Raw genomic sequence first — 17,036 nt, forward strand, 5'->3', positions numbered from 1 at the left:
AACAACGAGGGGGGAGGGGAATAAATAAATAAATAATCTTTTTTTTAAAAAAAAAAGACTATGAAATAATTTTGCAAATTAGTGCTTTTCTTATCCATATATTCTCTATGCTGTAATATATTAATGTGCAAGTTAGCCAGTTTTATAAGTTACTGAAATGTGATCTTTCTTAATTTTTCTTCTTAGGATACAGAGGTTGATATTCTGGTGACAGTACAAAATTTGTTAAAACATTGCTTGGATCCTACAAGCTTCCTCAAGCCTCTAGCAAAATTATTCTCAGTCATTAAGAACAAGTTGTCAAGACAATTGCTTTGTACAGTTTTCCAGGTCTGTAATAGTCATTTTGGTCCCAAATTACTCTTTGCCTTAGGAAATAATTTTAACATCTAAAATGTGTGAGTAGCTTTCTTGGTGCCAATATAGTATTTCTGTATGAATGGGGGAGGGGGAGAGGACAGGGAATTGACAAGAGGAGAGCATGAAAGTTTAGGTTTTGTTTATAATAATGTAGTGTTTTCTTTCCTTTTAGAATCTTTCTGATTTTGAGAATGGATTACAGTATATTACTGATGTTGTCAAGGTAAGAAAGAAAATCTTTTTTTCCTTGTACTTCAAAAGTACTTTTGTTCATTTTTGTTTAAGATTTATATCCCTTAATTTTTATGGTTTCAATGGCATTTCTCGTAGCTTAACGCCTTTGATCAAAGACATCTTGATGACATCAACTTTGATGTTCGCTTCTCAATGTTCCAGACCATTACCTCTTATATTAAAGAAATGCAAACCGTGGATGTTAATTATCTAATTCCAGTTATGCATAATTGTTTCTATAATCTGGAGGTAGGTCTTTATAGAAAACAATTTGAATTGTTCCTCACTGTTTTGATAATATAATTTCACAACTTAATTTCCCCAAAGGTGTTTCTCTGTTTTAGTTTGTTTTTTAGAGTGGTTACAAGGGTTTTTAATATAAAATTTCTTTTAATGGAAGACTTTGGCACAGAACATACTTTTCTCATGATTTGACAAACGAATATTTCAAATCAAATAAAATATGTGGGGGCAGTTACAACAAAAAACTTATATATTAGAATAGGCAAATCCATCGAAATTAGTGGTGCCAGGGGCTGGGGTAAGGTGGAAAGGGAGAATGACTATGACTGCTAATGGGTACAGGGGTTCTTTACGGGGTGATTAAAATGTTCTGGAATTAGATAGTGGTGATGGTTACACAACCTTGTGAATCTGCGAACAACCATTAAATCGTATACTTTAAAGAGGTGATTTTTATGATGTGTGAATTATATCTCAATTTTTAAAGTAGTTATTTAACTATTAAGTATTATTGGTGAGTTTGCACTTTTTATTGTAGATATGGTAGAAAAGAAGGGGTTTGGATTATATTAAGTGTCATGTTGCTGAATTGAATTAAAAACCCAAAATGGGGAAAATAAAACCCTTGATTATATTAACCATGGAGTGGCATCAATAATTTCTTTGTTTTGTTTTATAGTTATTTATTGGATGTTAAGGATTATGTAATATATGAAATCATGCCCTCCCACCCTACTTACCCCCAAGTTTTGGGATCATTTCTTCACATATCATGTCAAATTTTAGCATAAGTAATTCCATGTAGTTGGTGGATTTGGGAATGCCTTTACCATACTATCTACCTACATTCCTCAAACAAGGAGTTCAAGCACCTAACCAGAATTATACAAGCCAAGTCTTAGTCATTTTCAGTGATGACCTGAAATTGAATACTGAAAACGGGCCTTAATGAACCTTTTATTGCCTTTATTGCCTGCTTTAGCAAGTAAAGCTAACTAAGAAGTGCATTTCATAGTACTTTCTGAAATTAAGGGGTACTTCTCATTAGGCACGATTTTTCAGTCATTTATTTTATTCCTCAGAACCCTACAGTTGGTTCTTCCTGAGGTGTGAGATACTTGTGGGGAAATTTCTAAATAGGGATTTTTGAGCAGAGCTCTGGCAAATTTTTGTAAATACACTTTCACTGGGAAATAATGTTCTATGCTATTATATTTATTATACAGAATAATTTGTATTTCCTTTTTTCTAGTTAGGAGACATGTCTTTAAGTGATAATGCTAGCATGTGCTTGATGACTATCATTAAAAGGCTGGCTGCCTTGAACATCACAGAGAAGGAATATAGGGAAATCATTCATCGTTCACTCCTGGAGAAATTAAGAAAAGGGTTGAAGAGCCAGACAGAGGTAATAGGATTTGTTATTGTAACTTTGTCTTTAAAGTACAATCTGAGGTTTGTGCTTTTTTTTCCTTTTTCTTTTCTTTTTCTACTTTCGCTGTTGTTTTATAGCAGGCTTATACATTTAATTAAAATACCTAATTTTGAAAATATGAACCAGACTTGTAAAGGAGATTGGAAAAGAGAGCAGTTATTTTATACTTTTTATAGCTGTTATTTGATTTTTTTTTTTTTTTTTTTTTTTAACAATGGGAATGTTTTACTTTAAAAAAAAAATTAGGGACCTTTTTTTGAGTGTTTGTATTATCTAGGAAACAAATTGATATTTCTTTTAAAATAAAAGCACATTTTTTTTTTCTCAACTTGCTCTTTGCAGAGTATTCAACAGGACTATACCACACTGCTTTCCTGTTTAATCCAAACCTTTCCAAATCAGCTGGAATTTAAAGACCTAGTACAGCTTACTGATAATCATGATCCAGAAATGGACTTCTTTGAGAACATGAAGCACATTCAGGTAAAAGATAATTCTCCTTTCTTCCAGCCTACATAGTAGGCATTCAAACAATTCTGCCTCATTTTAAAAGACATATTTTAGCTTTCCAAAACGTTTTAAGCTTCCCATAAGCTGGTCTTCATGATCATCAGTTAAATTTGCGTGTAAAATGATCATTTCCTGGGGCATGTGATATCACAAGCTAAGATTAAAAATAGTGTCACATTTCTCTCCCTTTTCTTAAGAAGTTTAAAAGATTTAGAATCCATTGTTAGACTAATGCTGTGAATTATGTCTCTGGAAGCAAATCAAAGCACAGGTGTTTGTTCATGTAACACATGGACTGTATTTCACTTCTTTAATCTTTTCATGGAAAAAGAACATAATGGTGAAATGGAGATGGTTGTAGGTAAGATTTTTCAGTAACTAATTCATATTTTATCTTACTAATAGATCCACAGAAGAGCACGAGCCTTGAAGAAACTTTCAAAACAACTAATGGAAGGCAAACTTGTGCTATCTTCTAAATCTCTTCAGAATTATATTATGCCTTATGCCATGACTCCAATTTTTGATGAGAAAATGCTAAAGGTAGGGCATTAAATCTTGAAACCAATAAACTTACACTTCCATAACATAGTTTTTTCCACCATGTAAATGGGTTGTTACAATAAGTAGAGGCTTAGGCTAGTTCTATAGCCCTTAAAGAGTGCCTGGCACATAGTAATGCTATATACATGGTGGCTGTCATTTATACTGTCACAGTTATTAGCCCACAAGTGTCAACCACAAAATACTTCCACTACTAGAAATTATCACAGGTGACATACTTTTATTCTTATATCATAGGACTTAATTCTGGTAAACTTTGCTGATTGTAGAGTCATTGTTCTCCCAAATGGCTCATAGGATATGAAATAAAACAATTACTACCTTTTCTTGAGCACTATGTGAGGTATCAGGCACTTTTCTGAGTACTTTACATTTGGAATCTTCATCCTTATAACTGGATGATTAAGATTTTCTCTTGATCCGGGTTTTAAGCAATTTAATTATGATGTACCTTAGTGAAGTTTCCCTCTTGTTTCTTGTGTTTTGGGTTTGTTGAAATTCTTGGATCTGTAGATTTGTAGTTTTTATCAAACTTGGAGATTTTTGGCCATTGTTTCATGAAATATATTTTTGAGTCCCCCACTTGCCTTTGGAGGCTTCTGTGTATACTGGGCCACTTGAAATAGTCCCATGGTTCATTAGGGCTCAGATTTTGTTTTAGTTTTTTTTCTGGGTTTCCTTTTGTTTCTATTGCAGGATCTTCAAATTCATTGTTTTTTTTTCTTTTGCAGTGTCTATTCTTCCATTATTCCAACCAATGTATTTTCTGTTTCAGACATTGTCTCTTACATCTCTACAAGTTCAATTTGGGTCTTTTTTTTATATCTTCCACATCTCTCCTTAACATGCTCATGCTTTCTTCTCCCTTTTTGAACATATAGAATATAGTTATATCAATTCTTTTATGTCTTCGTCTACTAATTCTATCATCCATGTCATTTCTAGGTCTATTTCTATTGATCACTGTTTCTTGTTATAGGTAATTTTTCTGCTTCTTTGCATGCCTAGTAATTTTTGGTTAGATGCCAGACATTGTGAATGTTACCTTTTTGAGAGCTGGCTGTACTTGTATTTCTTTAAACATTCCTGAGAGCTGTTCTGAGACATGGTTAGGTGACTTGAAAATAGTCTGATCTTTTTGAGGCAGGCTTTAAAATTTGTCAGTCAGGTCCAGGGCAACCTTTAATTTAGGTCTAATATGACCCTATTATTGAGGCACTATTTTTCTGAGTACCTTGAATTTCCAATTTCCCAGGTATTATGAAGCTTTTCACACTGGCTGATAGGAACATGAACTATTCACAGCAGTGTATAGTTCTTTTGATGATTGTTGCACCTTTCGTGTCCCTTCCTTATTCACATATGCCTATCAATACTTAGCTAAAGACTAGGGAGGCTCTGCAGCTCTCTTTCTCCCTCTCTCTCCTCTGATAATTTGCCTTGTGGACTTTAGCTGTTATGACTTCCCCACATTTGCAATTCTGTCTCTCCAATTCTGAGGCTTTTTGGGGACTTTCCCTTTTTGTACTGTGACCTGGCAGTTCTTTCCAGACAGTAAGCTGGGTCATTATAAATCTAATCTCATCTGTGTCCATTCTCTCAGAGATCACTATTCTGCATGCTTGAAGTCCAAAATCTGAAAACTGTCCTTACATGTATTTTGTCATGTTTTCTGGTTGTTTAAGGTATGAGGGTAAATCTAGGCCCTATTCTCCATTGTGGTCTGAAAGAGAAGTCTCCATGGCAATGTACTTTTGAGTAATGAACAGCATAATCTATAGTTCACTTTGGTATTTATCAATTTTTACACATTGCATTTACTTCATCGATTGTCTGCAGTCTTAAAATGGTACCCATTAGAGAGGTCTGAGCAGAAGAGTCCAGTGTATGTTAATATCCTTTAAAAAATTTTTTTTTTATTTTTTAATATCTTTTAGTTAAAGGAAGGTGTCCATCCTTGAACTGACTGCATCTTTTCAAAGAGTTAGAGAAGAAAATGGAGTGTAGTTTGGGCATTCTTTCCTGTCTGTAATTGCTGGATCATCCACTCTCTAAATTTTTTATTATACTGAGTTAGCCATGTATTTTATTGACAAATACTTGTTCTGCATTAATGCCATTGATTTGTTTCACAGCATGAAAATATAATCATTGCTGCCACAGAAGTTATTGGCGCTGTTTGCAAACATCTGTCTTGGTCAGCATATATATATTACTTGAAACATTTCATTCATGTGTTACAGACAGGGCAGATCAATCAAAAGTTGGGTGTCAGGTATGGTCAGACTTCTTATGTATTTGTTTTCTTTTGTTTCTAAAGTGTAATTTTAAAATTATTTCCTGAATTCTTTTATAATCTCAATTTGCTTTTACATGTTACTAATGAGGTTATGCTAATGCTTGTTAAAGTCAAAAAATAATTTTAATGTTTATGTCTTTAAATTGCCTCTTGGAATGATACTCTGTCCTTTTAATAGTGAGATAGTATTAACATGAATAATCCAGTGAACATTTCTGTGTGCCTTTTTTCTTTTTTTTTAAAGTTTGCTAGTAACAGTATTAGAAGCATTCCACTTTGACCACAAAACTCTCGAAGAGCAAATGAGAAAATTTCAGAATGAAGAAAGTAAGTTTTTAAAAATTTCTTACACTAGATTTCCATCCTTATCTTGGGTAATTTGCGAACATGAATTAAAAATTGCATGTACAGCACTAATCACCTGCCCATAGTTGGTGATTAAATGTGTTCTGACAGAATGTTGACAGAAAGGACATCTTACCACAACTATTTCGTTTTCTTATTTGATTTAAGGTGACTTCTGCTGTTTACTAAACATAGACACAATAGAAGTGATTGAGTTACCAGAGCATGAATCTATGGAATTAGAGCTCATGGGTGAAGGAAAGGAGAAGGGAAGTCCTGATGCAACTGATTCTAAAGAGACACCAACTCAGGAATCTGAGTGTACCACAAAGTCCGTCTCTTCCCTTCCTCAGAATAAAGAAGAACTGGAGAGAACAATAAAAAATATCCAAGGAACCATAACTGGAGATATCCTACCCAGGCTACATAAGTGCCTTGCATCTACGGTAATCTTTCTGTTTCGGGCCCTGTCGAGTATGTGAACTCAGTGTTGGTGGAACCCTTATCATACTGAAGCTCTTAGCTCTAATGGATTAGCTTAAGCTTTTGGATTTCATCTTATTTCACATCACACCTCCCTTCCCACTACTTTGTCAACCTTGGGCTCATCTCTTGCTGTAGCTTCTTTGTTATGATTTTGGTATGGTGGATATATGGTTTTCTGTCTCTACAGTAGATAATATGATTACTTAGTTTCCAAAACAAGATCATTAAAAATTAGATTATCTTTCCCTTTTCTACTTGACCACTTCTCTACTCTTTAAAATTCATCTTTCCCCAGTTAACAGAGATAACATTTAACCACACATTCTCAAGAAGTCAGTCTTCTTCTCCATGTAAGACATAGGTTGGGAAACTATGGCCCAGGAACTGAAAGTAGCCTGCAGTTTGTTTTTGTAAATAAAATTTTATTACAAAACAGCCATACCTGTTTGTTTATATACTGTCTAGACTGCTTTTGTGTTACATGGGCAGAATTGAATAATTGCCTCATGGTCCTTAAAGTTCAGAAAACTGAAAATTGTTATCACCTGGCCCTTTGCAGAAAAAGTTTGACAACCCTGGGTATAAAATATTAACTTGGTCATTTTGTATATTTGTAAATAAATCTTTTTGGAGGTACTGCAGTCACAAATCGATGCAAATTTCAGGTGGTTTTTTTTTTTTTTTTAATATAACAGCATTCTTACCCAAACCAGTGAAAACTGACTTTATTTTTTTTTTTTTGGTTGCTCCTTTTAAAAGTAAAATATTCTTTTTATAATTTTTAGAGGGTTATTCTCAAATATCTGATATTAGTTTGTTTTTAAAACCACTAAACTTAGAAATGGGCTTAAAATATATAAAACAAGCTTATCTGTTAAGTGTTAAGAGGTTCAAGATCCATTTCCTTTCACTTTGGTTTAATCTAAACTTTTCTTGCAGACTAAAAGGGAAGAAGAACATAAGCTTATAAAGTCAAAGGTTGTTAATGATGAAGAAGTCATTCGAGTTCCTTTAGCTTTTGCCATGGTTAAGCTAATGCAGTCCCTGCCACAAGAAGTTCTGGAAGCTAATCTGCCAAGGTGTGTGGTGTGACAATTTAGAGAAGTTCAGTGAAACTCAAGAATTGTTCTTTCTTCTATTGACTTTTGAATCTCTTTTGTAGGAAAGAGAAATACCATCACTCTTTGCTTTGGTTTAGAATTCTGAGAAATTTGGGTTACAAGAGATTAAAATGTATTTAGATTCATATTTGATTCATCGTTTTTCAATTTCTTATTTTCTAGTATTTTGCTGAAAGTATGCGCCCTTCTCAAGAACAGAGCACAGGAAGTCAGAGACATTGCACGCAGCACTCTTGCAAAAATAATAGAGGATCTGGGTGTGCATTACCTGCAATATATTTTAAAGGAATTACAGACTACCCTTGTCCGTGGATATCAGGTAAATTACATGGTGTGCTTTTATATTCAAGTTAAACTGTAGTTCAGATATTTGCAGTGTGTACATGATAAGTCATGGTGCTCTGGGCCTGTCTTCAGTAAGGCTGATCCTCTGAGACAGCAGGCAAGACATTCAGAAGTTCCTAATCAATATTAAAGGAATATGTTTTTTCAAAAGCCCCTATGTTTGATTTTTTAAAAGATCCTAATAGGCCTGGGTTACTTGACTTGTCTGTTTCTTTCAAATCACTTGATACCATGGTTTGTGTTCTCTGAGTTGTTAATAAATGTTTATTGAGTGTATTGCCACAAATGTGAACAATAAAGTGTGCATATTTAAGAATTGAAAAGATACTATTATAAGTCATAAAAATAATACAAGCTTTCCAGGTGGAATAGCAAAAGAACTCAAGAGAACAGTAGTCTTTCATACCCAGATCTTTACCATTTCTGTTGTTCTTCCTTTGTCTAATTTGTTGACATCAGTCTCTCATAATATCCTCTTAGGATCCTCTTAATTTCTGTGGGATCAGTCATAATGTACCCCCTTTCATTCCTTATTTTATTTATTTGCATATTCTCTCTTTTTTTCTTCAGGTGTTGAGTTAGGTCTTTGATTTTAGCTTTCTTCTTCCTCCTCTTCTTTTTTTCAGGAGGTACCAGGGATTGAGCCCAGGACCTCGTACATGGGAAGCAGGCACTCAACTACTTGAGTTATCCACTCCCCTCTTCCTTCATTCTTTTTTTTTTTTCAAGATTTATTTATTTATTCTGCCCTGTTGTCTGTTCTCTGTGTCCATTCACTGTCTGTGCTTGTATTCTCATTAGGCGGCTCCAGGAACCAATCCAGTACCTTCTGGAGTAGGAGAGAGGCAATAATTCTCTTGCGCCACCTCAGCTCTCTGTTCTGCTATGTCTTCTTCTTGTCTCTCCTCTGTGTCTCTTGTTGCATCATCTTGCTGCACCAGCTCTCCTCATTGGCTGGCACTCCCACACGGGACAGCACTCCCACGTAGCGTGGCACTCGTGCATGGGCCAGCACTCTGCATGGGCCAGCTCAGTGCACAAGCCAGCTCACTTCACCTGGGCATCAAACCCTGGACCTCCTGTATGGTAAACAGGAGACAACTGCTTGAGCCACATCTGTTTCCCTCTTTCTTCATTCTTGATGTTCCATGTTTCTTTGTGGTAACTTTTCCGTTCCATCTGAAGAACTTCCTTTCATAATCTTTGTAAAGCAGATAAGCTGGCAACAGATGCTCTTAGTTTTCCTTCATCTGTAAATATTTTCATTTCACCTTATTCCTGAAGAATATTGTCACTGAGTGTAGACTTTTGTATGTCTTTCACCAAATGTGAGAAGTTTTCAGCCATAATTTTCATATACTTTTTTTATACCGCACTCATTTTCCTCTCCTCCTGTGAATCAATGAAATCGATGTTAGATCTTTTTTTTTTTTTTGTCCCATGAATCCCTAAGGCTCTGTTTACGTTTTTTCCAAATCTTTTTTTCCCCTCTTCATTATTTAGGTTGAATAGTTTGTACTGCTCTGTCTTTGGGTTCATTGGCTTCTTCTTTCAACTCCATTCTGTTTTTGAGCCCTTCCAGTGAGTTTCATATTTCAGTTTTTGTGTTTTTCAGTTTTAACAATTTCATTTGATTCTTCTTTATATCTTCCATTTCTTTGCTGACACTGTCTAGTTAACCATTTCTTCCAGTCCTGCTACTAGAAAGCTGGAGCTTTATTTCTTCTACTTTTCCATGCACTCCTGCAACTAAGTTCATGTCTGGGACCAACCAGTGGGAAAACAGAGAAAGAAAAAAGCAGCTAGAGTTGGCTTGCCCTCTGAGAACTGTAACTGTAATCCCATGAATCAGAGAGGAAGTTTTCCTTCCCTCAGTTTTGGTTCCTCCCAACCCCCATTACTAGGCTACTGCAAGCACTACCACTGGGTTTCTTGGGGCATGGGTGAGGAAAAAGAAGGAGGGGGGGAAAAAAACAAGGAATTTCTTCACTCTCTTGGAACATTATAAATCCCCTCTCCTGCTCTTCTGGCCAGAAGGAGGAGGGGTCTTCTAGAGCTTTCTCTGTGTATGTCCTGGTGCCATTCCATGTTGGCTGGAGGATACCAGAGGAGAAAATGGTAAACTCACTAACCATTTGATGGTGCTTTGATTCTGGTGTTCTTCCCCTATGGCTGTTCCATGCTTCCTGGCCAGGTTTTTTAGTTGCATTTAGTGGGAGAGACAGGGAATAGTAAGTAGGCTTTCTCCATCTTACCTTTTGTTTTTTTCAACCACTTGAATTTATTTCACAGCTACTTTGTGTCAGGTACTGTGCTGGGCACTGGGCACACAAGGATGATGGCAATACATCTCTGTCCCTGAGGATTCATTCCACACATATTTATGGGCCACCTGCAGTACAGTACTTCAATTATTAGCCTTTTGTCCTTTAACCATCTGTGTTTAAAGTCCATCCCTTTATTTGTTAAAATAGTTGAAATAGGAATGAAAGAACAACTAGTTTGGGTTTTAGTATATTAACAATGTAGACATAACAAAATTGTACTCTCAAGTTTTCCCTCTTCATCCTCCAAAAATATATGTATATTTTTTTAAATTATATAAAGCTCCACAGAAAGCATTTTATTTTATTTATTTTTTTTTGAGATTTATTTTTTATTTGTTTCTCTCCCCTTCCTCTCCCCCCCCCCACCCCCAGTTGTCTGCTCTCTGTGTTCATTTGCTGTGTGTTCTTCTGTGACCACTTCTATCCTTACCAGCAGCACCGGGAATCTGTGTTTCTTTTTGTTGCATCATCTTGTGTCAGCTCTCCATGTGTGCGGTGCCATTCTTGGGCAGGCTGCACTTTCTTTTCACTCTGGGCAGCTCTCCTTACAGGGTGCACTCCTTGTGTGTGGGACTTCTCTATGCGGAGGACACCCCTGCGTGGCATGGCACTCCTTGTGCACATCAGCACTGCACATGGGCCAGCTGCACATGGGTCAAGGAGGTCCGACGTTTGAACTGTGGACCTCCCATGGTAGGCGGACACCCTATCCATTGGGCCAAGTCTGCTTCCCAGAAACATTTTAAATAGATAAAAGTACCTTTAAAAAATTAAAGATAGGCATATGAAGCTATGTCTTTAAAATCCAATCTATTTATTGACAACTGTGTTGTCTTAGCCCATGATCATTAGCTGATATTTCCTGCGATAATTTTATATCAGCGAAAGCAGTATAAAGAATGCAGAAAGCTTGAGAGGTAGCATAACATAGAGGTGGAAACCTGGGACCCTGGCACCAGGCTTTCTGATTTTAAATACTGACTCTACCACTTCCTATGCATGCAATTTGGGGCACCTTACTTGTCCGCTCAGTACCTCTGCTTCCTACTAGGCAAAATGCTGGTAACATAGCACCTACACCATAGATAGCGTAGGTGAGGATTAAATGATTTAGTATACGCAAACTGTGTTAAGCAGTACCTATCCATGGTAAGCGCTCAGTAAATGTGTTTCTTTCCTTCATAACACTTTATGTACCAGCCGTGTGTTTACATTCCTCATTGCCAAGCTATTTAATTCACAGATTGGTTTATAAAGTTCAACTTGTGCTTTTCTTTACAAATCACTAGCCTGATTCAATTACAATAATGGATCCTAAGCTTGGTAAGGTGTTCCTGGGCATCTTTTGTACAAAGTGATCATTTTGTTAAAGGATTTTAGATGATAATACAAGTATATGTCATTGGCCAAAATGTCTCCCTGAAATAATAACAGATAGATAAGCTGTGAGTGATATCTTTGCCATACTTCTTTTCTCTGATCTTCCTATAGTTTTCTAGCACGTTGTTCTTAACCTTTAATATTTTCACATGCATTTCATTCTAGGTCCATGTGCTAACGTTCACTGTTTACATGTTGCTACAAGGCCTCACCAACAAGCTCCATGTTGGAGATTTGGACTCTTGCTTAGACATAATGATTGAGGTAAGATTTAGTGAAAGGACTTCCAGGTTTTTTTAATATGCACACAAAGGATACAAAAAATGAGTTCACATATTAAGAAATAATATCCTATGATGTGAAAATAAAATAATGTACTGTTTTATCTCTTAAATTAGCAGAGGTTTAAAAAGTGAAGACTCAAGTGAAAAAAGTAGTTACTAGCAGATAATAAGTTGGTATGACATTTCTTGAGGGAATGTTGGCATTGTGTACCAAGGGCTTTTGAAATGAGCAACAACTTTTGGCCGCTTCAAAGAATCTCTTTTAAAGATGTAATTGGAGATGTGGTCTGGGGTTTATATAAAAGTATGTTCCCCAGAACAAGTATCATGAGGAATTCTATATAGGAAAGTTAAGCTACCTTTTGGTACTTTCAAAAAAGAAGTGCCTGGGAGTAGATGTAGCTCGAGACTGAGAGGTTGAGCACCTGCTTCCCATGTACAGTGTCAATTCCTGGTACCTCCTTAAAAAAAGAAACGCCTGTCTGTATAAGAAATATAAATATATATGTAAATTTATGCAGATTTTTCTTCACCTGTTGGTCCCTAAACTTAATTGAAAACAAGTAAAATATGTAGAAACTCCTACCATCTTAATTTCCAACTAGTCTAACTAGCTTTCCTTTGATTTGAACATACCAATGCCTTTATCAAAGACTGCTGATGTTGACATATTTTGGTGAGTGTACATAATTGCCATGTGGCCTTTTTCTTTCCAAGATTTTTAACCATGAATTATTTGGTGCCATTGCTGAAGAGAAAGAAGTAAAGCAGATCCTCTCCAAAATCATGGAGGCACGAAGAAGCAAGAGTTATGATTCCTATGAAATCCTGGGAAAGTTTATAGGAAAAGATCAGGTTACAAAACTCATCCTTCCATTAAAAGAGGTAAGGATGTGATGCGATACAGAAGTTCCCAAAGTTTACAGTATCATGCATTCCTGAAAAGAGCCTTGCCCGACAGACCTTAACCGTGCATTTGATCCCAGGAGTTCCTTGAGGGCTAAGAGTTCCAGTTACTGTATGACCACTAGATGGCAGCTTTGAGTTGGTTGACCTAAACCAGCGGTCATGGTCCCTGGTGTAAGCCATGGAATGCAAAAGGAAAGGCAACAAAACTGAAGTGCAGCTGAATTTCCCAGCCGAGTCAAGTCAGCAGCTAAGAACATAGCCTTTGGAGTCACACTACCACTCCCAGATTGCCAAGAGGAAGAGAACTCATTAAATGGACAATGTGTTCATTATCTCTTCTAATGTACACAGCCACTATGAGGTTGATAGTATTTCCATTTTCCATATAAGAAAATTCAGACCCAGAAAAATAGTACATGGTTAAGAATTTAGTTCCATGTCTTTCTGATCTAAAGCTCTCATTCTTTCCACTCTTTGATTCTGCCTTCTACCTAGAGCAGGGGTTCTTAACCTTTTTTGTTCCATGGACCCCTTTGCAGTCAGGTGAAAACCACAGAACCCCTTACTAAGTCCACACTATGCCGTGTATTCTTTAATAAATATACCAAACCCGCACCAACACGTCCCCATAAGGATAATGTTTTTCTGAATTTCAGTTCAAGCTCATGGACCCCTGGTTAAGAATCCCAGACCTACAGGGCAGGCACTGTAATTTACCCACCTTTGTATTGTTCTCTGTGCCTATTACAGGGGTGAAAATTCAATAAATATTACTGATCCACCTTATTATAGCTTTGTGTACTAAAACTAGAGGAAAAAAATGAATAATGACATGAATTACTGTATTCCCAAATGTTTTAGCACTAGATTAACTCCATAATTGCTGCTAGAATGCATTTTAGCCTTATCTGAGCCTGATCTGAGTTTTAACGATGGAAAAAATGCAAAAGAGAAATTGATGACATCAGCAGAGCACATGTTTTTACATATATACTATATGTAAAAGTTCCTCCAAGGTAATGAAAGTTATTAATACTATGTCCTATGCAAGATAATGGCTATGAAGGGTTGAGTGTTTTGCTGGGGTCGAATATCCTGGTTTCCCAACAAGTTCCTTTGATTTGACCCACTAACTAATACCAAACACCCAGGCTTGGCCATTGTGGCACCTCACTAGCATCTTAGAGCAGAGATTACATGTGTGCTTGGTTTTGAGTGTGCATGCTGGCCTGTAGTTCACCCCTTTAAAGTACTTGCAGGGTCGACTTCTTAGAAGTCTCTGAGCACATGGTCTCCTGGGATGCACTCAGGGAGCACTCGGAGTGCAAGGAATCAGGAGGCTGATGAACTACTGACAGTGGTTATCTCTGGGGTTGAATTTATGCATAACTTTTACTGTTTTATAATATATGCTTGAAATTATATGAGAAAGTACTTCTTTTTAATGAGAAGAAATCATCGTATATTACAGAGCAGTTACATAAAAGAAAACTCCCATTACCACAAATCCAAATGCAGTTCTGTGTTACCTCAGCATGACATTTGTGTTTGCCTTTAGATATTACAAAATACCACAAGTTTAAAACTGGCCCGGAAAGTTCATGAAACCTTACGCCGAATCATAGCAGGATTAATTGTAAATCAAGAAATGACAACGGAATCCATTCTATTGCTCAGTTATGGTTTGGTCAGTGAAAATCTTCCTCTGTTAACAGAAAAAGAAAAGTAAGTTGGGGGTGGGGGTCGGCTTGCCTCAGGGTCTTGCTTCTGATAGGCCATTCAGCTGTTATCCACTCTTCAGTGGGTTAATGTAATAATTTGATTTAGTTAAAAAAATTATTTTCATTGGAGTTTTAAGATGGTACTACTTTATAATATTGTGTTTGAGCTGAGGTCTTCCCAAGTGATTTTATCTCAACATGAGTGTATTTTTCTGAAGAATGAGATAGCTGTGTTAGCAGTCAGTTGTTTGGACATTTCTCTGTGATACGATTTTCTATGATACCACGTTTTAAATATTTATTGAATCAAAGTTAGGATAGGTTTTAAATATATACCTCTTGTTCTGCTCAGAGTTTTAGATTTAGACATATTTAAAAATCCTTTACATATTTATAAACTTCCTTTGGATTTTGCTATTATGTACTAAAAAGAGACTCCTTGGCATTTGTGTTCAGAAATCAAACCAAGGGAGTGTCCCCTGGCTGCTCATCTTAAGTGTGTGTTCATCATCCCATCTCTGCTTCTGGGGATTGTCCTAATAACCCTGATCATCAGCCTAATAAATGGGGTGGGGAAAAAGCAGGTACAAACGGCACAGGAACTAGTGCGGGGCCCTCATCACCCCAGTGGGCTCGGCACGTCCTGGGAATGCCGCAAACAGGGTCTCTTCCCCTCCTTTTCCTTCCTGTGACTGACAGAAGCCCAGCTGCCCCTGCACCAGATCCACGTCTACCACCCCAGAGCTGTCTTCTGCTCCCCCCAACTCCAGCTCGAGGCGGGCAGAAAGCTGTTGTGAGCAGGAAAACCAACATGCACATATTTATTGAGTCTGGGCTTCAGGTAAGAATTGAGCTTAAAGTGAGACTTGCTGCCCTCAGTAAGTCCTTTTTAATCCTCTCCTGAATTTCCAGTACTGCTCACTTCCATTGGGAATGCCTTTTCTTAAATAAATTACGAAACATTTTTTCAAATGTGCATTGGCCCATTTACTGTTTATCTCATCTGGTACCTACGTGGATGATAATATCTGTCCCAGAATGACTGGTTCAGACCTGATATTTATTATGGATTCACTGTTGCTTTGCAGATGAGCACCTCTGAACTACTTTCAATTTTTTTCACAGATGATGAGCTTTAAAGAACACACATCTGATCATGTCTTTCGTTGGCTTCTGTTTTCCTAGGAGACAGCCCAGTCTTCCATTTGGGCTGCGAGCTCTTAGCCTCATGTTGGGCCTCTCCATCATGCATCGCAGCCCCACTGGCTTCCTTTCAATTGCATAAGAGTCTGCAGATACGAGCCATCACACCTTTTCCAAACCCAAGACCTTTCCACCTGCTCTTGCCTCTGCTGAGTTCCCACAGACCCCTCAGGGCACCCTGCATTTCTTTTTTCTGGCATTTGTCACGAGTTAATGATTTCTGGCTAAGATCCAATAGGGCAGGGACCATGTCTGTCTTGGTTGTTGCTACATCCCAAGTGCTGGATCCCAAGTGCCTGGAGCCATAGTAGACATTGAGTAACCATTTGGTAAATAAACTTAGCATCTCAGCTGTACAGTGAGCTCCCACCTTGACTTACTGAGAGTCTCCCAGCCTGTTTCCCATTTCTTTAAAAATTTAGTCTTTCCAGGGGAGCAGATATGACTCAAGTGGTTGAGTGCCTGCTTCCCACATGGAAGGTCCTGGGTTCGGTCCCTGGTGCCTCCTAAAAACAAAAACAAACAACAGGCAAACAAACAAAAAAACCAACTCAGGGGAGCTGATATGGCTCAGTGGTTGAGCACCAGCTTCCCACATACAAAGCCCCAGGTTCAATCCCCATCCCCGGTACCATTAAAAAAAAAATTTAGTCTTTCCAAATAGAAACATCTTGACATTTCATAATTGTCTCTTAAAAATCATTTCACATTTTCCCAACTCATTTGGTCTTACAGGCAACTAATGTGAAATATCTTCCTAAACTCTCTCCTTAGCTGCTACACCTGAGTCTGAAGAATTCCAAGATCAAGTCTTCAAGTGAAAATGTTTTGGAGATGTTGGACCCTTTTGTGTCCCTCCTCATAGACTGCCTGGGTTCCATGGATGTGAAGGTGAGCATTGGTTTACCCTCTGTGTTGGCCCATTATTTTCTCCACAAGAGCACTGTTGTGCAAAATACCTAGATTTTATTTCTAGGCTTATATAACTTCACATGATGATTGAATTTTTAGAGGGCTTTCTGACAGCATGAACCACCACTATTCCCTGCATTAAATTGCTTCCTCAGCTTAATAAGCCCATCTGTTTGGACAGCCCTTCCATGTGCATTAATTCTTTCATTCAATCCTCACCATTACGGTAAATGGCATCCCTAAGTAATCATCAACTTTTCAGCGTTGTCATCACTGCTGCGGCTCAGTGCTGTGACCTTAAAGACATTGTCTCTACTCCTCACAGCAACCCAAGAGACTTGTATTATTAATGTTTCTA

The 17,036-nt window shown here is 37.3% G+C and overlaps 1 protein-coding gene across 2 annotated transcripts in view; it reads left to right on the top strand.

Annotated features, from left to right (window-relative positions):
- Positions 1 to 17,036, top strand: part of UTP20 (UTP20 small subunit processome component) — a 106,409-nt gene that overhangs the window by 75,487 nt on the left and 13,886 nt on the right. For both annotated transcript variants that reach the window (XM_058308608.2, XM_071219026.1), the window contains 16 exons: positions 187 to 330; positions 533 to 583; positions 691 to 843; positions 2,090 to 2,245; positions 2,615 to 2,755; positions 3,188 to 3,325; positions 5,482 to 5,621; positions 5,890 to 5,972; positions 6,159 to 6,436; positions 7,416 to 7,555; positions 7,760 to 7,916; positions 11,815 to 11,913; positions 12,651 to 12,818; positions 14,401 to 14,567; positions 15,263 to 15,404; positions 16,541 to 16,657. In XM_058308608.2, the coding sequence (XP_058164591.1) occupies positions 187 to 330; positions 533 to 583; positions 691 to 843; positions 2,090 to 2,245; positions 2,615 to 2,755; positions 3,188 to 3,325; positions 5,482 to 5,621; positions 5,890 to 5,972; positions 6,159 to 6,436; positions 7,416 to 7,555; positions 7,760 to 7,916; positions 11,815 to 11,913; positions 12,651 to 12,818; positions 14,401 to 14,567; positions 15,263 to 15,404; positions 16,541 to 16,657 (2,274 nt within the window). The remainder of the gene's footprint in view (positions 1 to 186; positions 331 to 532; positions 584 to 690; positions 844 to 2,089; positions 2,246 to 2,614; positions 2,756 to 3,187; positions 3,326 to 5,481; positions 5,622 to 5,889; positions 5,973 to 6,158; positions 6,437 to 7,415; positions 7,556 to 7,759; positions 7,917 to 11,814; positions 11,914 to 12,650; positions 12,819 to 14,400; positions 14,568 to 15,262; positions 15,405 to 16,540; positions 16,658 to 17,036) is intronic.

Source organism: Dasypus novemcinctus, chromosome 12 (assembly GCF_030445035.2).
Source record: "Dasypus novemcinctus isolate mDasNov1 chromosome 12, mDasNov1.1.hap2, whole genome shotgun sequence".
In the NCBI taxonomy this organism is placed as follows: domain Eukaryota; kingdom Metazoa; phylum Chordata; class Mammalia; order Cingulata; family Dasypodidae; genus Dasypus; species Dasypus novemcinctus.